The sequence below is a fragment of the Antrostomus carolinensis genome, unplaced genomic scaffold, assembly GCF_000700745.2.
Source record: "Antrostomus carolinensis isolate BGI_N321 unplaced genomic scaffold, ASM70074v2 scaffold40480, whole genome shotgun sequence".
In the NCBI taxonomy this organism is placed as follows: Eukaryota; Metazoa; Chordata; class Aves; order Caprimulgiformes; family Caprimulgidae; genus Antrostomus; species Antrostomus carolinensis.
Genome location: NW_010288420.1, coordinates 5,259 through 11,313, shown reverse-complemented (window position 1 = coordinate 11,313; position 6,055 = coordinate 5,259). Strand labels below are relative to the sequence as shown.

The 6,055-nt window shown below is 56.2% G+C and overlaps 1 protein-coding gene across 1 annotated transcript in view; it reads left to right on the top strand.

The window, feature by feature from the left end:
• SLC27A4 (solute carrier family 27 member 4) overlaps positions 1-3,672 on the top strand; it is a 6,852-nt gene extending 3,180 nt beyond the window's left edge. Inside the window, exons 6-12 of the mRNA XM_010166742.1 lie at positions 328-437; positions 867-1,076; positions 1,261-1,402; positions 1,583-1,720; positions 1,884-2,048; positions 2,458-2,604; positions 2,872-3,672. Coding sequence (XP_010165044.1) covers positions 328-437; positions 867-1,076; positions 1,261-1,402; positions 1,583-1,720; positions 1,884-2,048; positions 2,458-2,604; positions 2,872-3,029 — 1,070 coding nt within the window. The 3' untranslated portion in view covers positions 3,030-3,672. The remainder of the gene's footprint in view (positions 1-327; positions 438-866; positions 1,077-1,260; positions 1,403-1,582; positions 1,721-1,883; positions 2,049-2,457; positions 2,605-2,871) is intronic.
• Positions 3,673-6,055: the final 2,383 nt, after the last annotated feature.

The window sequence follows — 6,055 nt, the reverse complement described above, 5'->3', positions numbered from 1 at the left end:
AGTGGGGAGTGTGTGTGGGGGGAGTTATTCCAGCTCCTGGCTTTGGAATAGCTGCACCTTATTGCTGCTCCCTGTGGAAAGTCAGGGGGAAGGGGAAGCGGTGCCCACCTGGCTGGCTGAGATGCGCTGGGATGTTGAGGTGCAAAGTGCTGCTCCAGATCTTGCAGCCATGTGTCTCTTCCCCAGTGCCTGTGGTTCTGGGGGCTTTAGCTGGGTGAACCCCTGTCTGCTGTGAGCCAGCACATGGCATCTGCTGTGCCCTGCCAGGCCTCTCCCGAATGGGCTGGGCTGGAGGTGTCTGGGTACTGAGGGTTCTCTACTCCGCAGGGAACATCGTGGGCGTCGGGCAGTGCCTGCTGCAGGGCATGACGATTGTCATCCGCAAGAAGTTCTCAGCGTCACACTTCTGGGAGGACTGTGTGAAATACAACTGCACGGTGAGGCCATGAGGCAAGGGGCCAGCTGGAACCGGGGAGTGGAGTCTGGGGGGTCTGTGCCATGCTGGGGAGAGCCCAGCTGCTGCAAAAGGGGGAGTCCTGGGCCAGTTCTGCCTGTCCATCCCAAACTGCCTTCCAAGGTGGTAGGACTGCATCCTTCCTACCTGGAGTGGGAACTCCACATGTCCAAACCCTTCCTGTGCTTCAGCATTATCCAGGAGGTCTCGGATAGGTTTCACAGACTGGAGGAATGGATTAACTGGGGAGGGATAGGCACTGGACAAGCCAGCAGGACCCCTGGGTTTTACTGTGGCCTCTTTAGGGGACTTTGGACTTGTTGTGCTGTTCCTACCTGCCCTGAAGAAACCTCAAACACCCCAGGACCTGGCAGAAGGGTCCTAGTGAGTATTTCCTCTCCATCCCTCCCAGATTGTGCAGTACATCGGGGAGATCTGCCGCTACCTGCTGAATCAGCCATACCAGGAGGTGGAGCGGCAGCACCGGGTGCGCATGGCGCTGGGCAACGGGCTCCGTGCCTCCATCTGGCGCGAGTTCATGGCTCGCTTCCGCATCGCCCAGGTGGCCGAGTTCTACGGAGCCACTGAGTGCAACTGCAGCTTGGGAAACTTCGACAACAATGTAAGGCCCCACCATCCTTCCCATGTCCCAGAGGGCCTGGGCAGGGTTGGAAACACAGATGGGTAGTTCCTCGCTCCAGGAGGCTTGGCGTGGGTTGCCATTTGCCTGGAGAGATTTTGGCTGTTGTGCAATGTCAGCTTTCTGCTATCTTGGATGTGCGTGGGCAGTGGGCTTGGGGCGGGAGAGATGTCCCCAAGTTCTTTCTGTTCTAGGTTGGCTCGTCATGATCCTACCAGGTGTGTACCCCATTGGCTTGGTGAGAGTGGATGAAGACACCATGGAGCTGATCCGGGGGCCGGATGGTGTCTGTATCCGTTGCAAACCAGGTGAGGGCAACCACAGGGATAAGTCTCCTCAGCCCTGTGTGAGTCTTTCCTGATACTTCAAGATAATTTGCCTTGGTTTGAGTCTCTGCTCAGTTAAACCCCATCAGCCCCATTAGACACCCTTTTTGCTTGGGTGCAGGTGGTTGTGTTTCCCTTCATCCCCCTCTTTTCTCCGTGCAGGGGAGCCAGGGCAGCTGGTGGGCCGCATTGTCAAGAGCAACCCCTTGCAGCACTTTGATGGCTACCTGAATCAGTCAGCCACCAACAAGAAAATCGCCAAGGATGTGTTTACAAAAGGGGACATTGCCTATCTCACAGGTGAGGCAAGCAGGGCCCTTCCCTCCATTGAGAGCAGAGGAGAAGGGTACCTGTGTGGGCGTGGGGGCTGTCCTAGGCTAGGGGCATTGCCCTGAGATGCTTCAGGGTTGCTCCTAGCCCTTCTGTTACCTCATTTTTTCCCCTATTCCTCACTTTCTTGTAGGGGATGTCCTGGTGATGGACAAATATGGCTACATGTACTTCCGGGACCGCACTGGGGACACGTTCCGCTGGAAGGGGGAGAACGTCTCCACCACAGAGGTGGAGGGGACACTGAGCCGCATCCTCAACCTGACGGACGTGGTGGTTTATGGAGTGGAGGTCCCAGGTAGCTGAGAGGGGAGAGGATGATCTGGGGAGGCACTTGAATGTGAGCATGTCCTGCATGTCCAGCTTCATGTGTCCTTTTGCAAGAGGCTGGACTGAGGCTCCCTGTGGATGAGCTGGGAAGAGGCCACCAGAGATGTGCTTAGCAGGGGACAGAGGGTTCCCTCCCTCCTTCAAGCTTTGGTCTGATTCTGGCTCCTTTGGAAGGACCCTGTGTCCGTTCTGGCCAGGCTCTAAGTGCCTCCTCTGGGAGGAGGTGACCGTGACCGCAGGGTGTCGCTGGCTGCCTTAGCCACAGGGTGGTGACACAGCTGGACATGCCATCAGAGGCCTTACTGGTGGGGGGCAGAGGGAGATGATGCTACAGGAACAGTGTGTCTGAGTGCTCTCCCTTCTTCTCTGCCTCTTAGGGATTGAAGGGAAGGCAGGAATGGCAGCCATCGCTGACCCGGAGAACTCCTGTGACCTGGAAGGCTTTGCCAGCGAGCTGAAAAAGGCGCTGCCGCTGTACGCACGGCCCGTCTTCCTGCGGTTCCTACACGAAGTCTCCAAGACAAGTGAGCCATGGCATGCACACTGACACTGGGCACGGAGCTGGGGGGAGTCTGGGCAGGGAAACCTGGTTAGAGACCAATCTGTGGTAGGGTTGGGATGGAGCCCCCCTGCCCCATAGAGCCCCCCTGCCCCATGGAGCCCCTGGCCAGTTCCTCTGGTGGTTTGGAGGTGTGGGGGTGCAAGGCTGGATCTGGGGCAGCACGGGTACAGTGGGGATGGGAGCATGTGCAGCCAGTGACCCCTCATTCCTCCTTCTCTCCCTGCTCCAGGCACTTACAAGTTCCAGAAGATGGAGCTGCGGAAGCAGGGCTTTGACCCCACGCTGGTAAAGGACAGGTTGTACTTCCTGGACTCCAGGCAAGGCTGCTACCTGCCGCTGGACCAAGCAGCGTTCAACAGGATCCAGTCGGGACAGCAGAAGCTGTAACTGGTGGGGTTCAAGCAAGGCACCTCCCCAAATCCTGCTGGGGAGAGGGGGGCAAGGCAGGCATTGGGGAAGAAAAGGTTCAAGGAGTGATACAAAGGCACGCTAGAGATTTTATTTGACGAGTTCTACAGATAATGGTTTAAGGGGAACACAGCAGGGACCAAGGGGAGGGGGATGGTTTCATACCAAAGCATAGACTCATTATGGCTTTACTTTCTACTTGGTACAGCGGTGATGGTCCAGTGCCACGAGAGGGGCAGGGCCCCGGCCAGTTGAGGAGGAGTGGGGTGCCCCTGCCATTCCACTTTGCTTTTCCTGTTTTTCCCTCCCTTTTCCCACCTGCAGCAACCCTTCCTTGTGAAGGCCATGAAGGGACCAGTGCTGGGCTCTTTTCCCACTCCTCCACCAAGCAGCCAGCTCCTCCTTGGCACAGGGTCCCGGCTGGCAGAGGGAAGCTGGGTGCCAGGCGCAACCACTGTCCCCTGCGTGGCCCCGCTGGTGTGTTTCTGCTGTGAATCAGGGGAGCAGGGTAGTGCTGGGCTCGGGAGAGGGACAGGGATGTGTTTCTGTCATGCCTTGCTCTCTCCTGGGGATGACATTTCTATTTTTCACAATCACACGCACATTATATTATATTATATTATATATATATCTATATTATACACGCTGACTTTATTTTTTTTTTCAATCTTAATTTATTGTCTGTACTTTTGAATGTGTCCCGGGTTTGTGCAGTAGGTGGAGGAGCAGCTCAGACCTGTCTTCTCTTGGGGAGCTATTTTCTCTCACAGGGAGACAGGACGCTCATCTGGGACTGATTCTCCTCTTCCAGTGTGGGTGAAGCTGTGTATGTCCTTGTGGTCTTGCTCCATGGTGAAGGACATGAGTGAACCCTGCTATCTTGTGGACACTTCTCTGGGTCTCTTACTTCCACTTTTTGTGGATGCAGCCTTGTTTCATGCACCTTCCTTGCAGAAAGCAGGTGGGAGAGTGGGAATGAAGGGCCTGGTTTGCCTTTGCTTAGATGTACTCAGCACCACGGAGCAGCTCTTGGGGCTTTCCTGCTGTGATGTCTGTGCCCAAGGAGACAGCTTGTCTAGGGGAGAGAAGGTCCTCCGGAGGGTGGTCTCTCTGAGAGCCTAACTTCACATGCTCTGCATCCTTTCCTGCAAGAGCCCTCCCTGTTTCCACCGCAGGAGAAGGGCCCTGAACTGAAATGTCCATGTTAAACAGCTGACTTGCACTGTGTGAATTCCCCGCATTGTGTCTGATGTGAAACAGCCTCAGCAGCGATGTCTGATTCCAGTACTTGAAGACCATGCAGAAACATCTGTTCCAGACAAAACTCTGGGTTGGGGGTTTACTTTTTTTTGTTTTGTTTGTTTTTATGATTTATTTTTCTGCTTTTAGCAGGGTTACTCCTTAAAATGACGTCTGTCTTTTGTGAGGGCAGGGTATGTCTGCTTTTCTAGCTGTGCTTCCACACCAACGTACCTGCTTGCCTCAGTCTGTCCTGTCCTCACGATTAAATGCGAGTATGGGCTACGCTGCAGTTTCCTACCTCTTCCTTGTGCAGTCCTGCTCCGTGTGGGGAGGGGGGGAACCGTGCCGGCTTGAGGAGTGGGAACTGCCACTCCAGAGCATGACCTTCCCTGCGTGGGTTTTAGCTCATCTCTGAGCAGGTGGAAGCAAGTCCCTTGCTGCTGGGTTTGATGACTCTGTGAAAACAACTTATTGATGAGACCCTCCCCAGACTCCTCCACCAACTCCCCACTCCCCCTTTCTCCTGGTCCTGTTCTCAGTGTTGCCATCCCAGTTGGTCCTGGCCCAGTTCTCCCTGTTTACCCTGGCACCTCTGGCTCCTCTGCCCCTCTCCTGTTCCCTCTTTCCTTTTCCTGCATGTTTGGCTGTGCTTAACCTCCCAGCTCATTTCTGCCCTTGCAGACAAGTGTTTTTGGTACCTGTTCCCCTTTCCTCACTGCCAGGAACCATCTTTTAGACCCTCTGCATCCAGCCCTGGGGTCAGGAGAAACCAGCTTCTCCATGGTGTGTGGGTACCAGGGAGAAATGTCTTGCATGAGCCTGGGTGAAGTGGTTGCCTGGCAAGACACACCATGGGAAAAGCACTGGAAATTTATGTGCGTTATACCAGATGCACCTTCAGGAATGTTCAGATTGATGGTTTCTCCAGCATCTCTAGGCTAAAGCTTTAATTTTAGGTTTTCAGTCCCCTGGATACAGCAGCTCTGGGCAAGGCTCAGCTCGGAGCTGCATCCGGCCTCCTCTGCAGCCACCTCCAGGTGGGGACGGGGACAGGTGAGGACAGGAGGAGTGTTGGGTGGCGGAGCAGCGTGGTCTGACACTGCTCCTGGGCGGGCACAGCTCCTGGGGCAGCCTCTGTCCCCAAAGCAGCCCCCCAACTCGGTGGGAAACAGACCTCAGCCTTGCAGTGCCCATGGGGCTCAGCCTTCAAACAAGGTGGCTTTGCCTGTGAGGGGTCATGTTTAGGGACCTGGGGGTGTCCCCAGGCCTCGGGGGGCTGGTGCAGGGTGCAGCAATGGCTGCAGATGCTCCAGTCCCACTTTTGGACACTGTTCCTCTTGCAGCTGCCGGTGGAGGGCGGACTGGGCTTGGCAAATGTCTCACCTGGGTGGGGGATGACCCCGTTAGGGGCTCCCCTGGGGTCTCACAGATCCCCGGAGGGTTGAGAGACCTGGAAAGTGGTGGGGGGCACTGGGAGCAGGGGGGTCACCCATGCAGGGGACAGGTCAGACCCTGTCTGAGGTGGAGAGGAAGTTTCAGGTACAGATGATGGTGCTGGGTGTGATCCCAGGCACTCGTGTTCCCCTCTGCGCCAGCTCCTGAGCAGAGCCTGTGCCTGGCAGAGACTCTGGCAGCACCAAAGTCACCCTGTTGTGCCAGGTGGGTGGTGGGCAGCGACCCAAACAACTGGGCCTGTGCTGCAGGGAACGGGTGAGGGCTTGGCCTCCCCAAAGTCAGCCCTGGGGGCTGTTGTCTGGAGATGG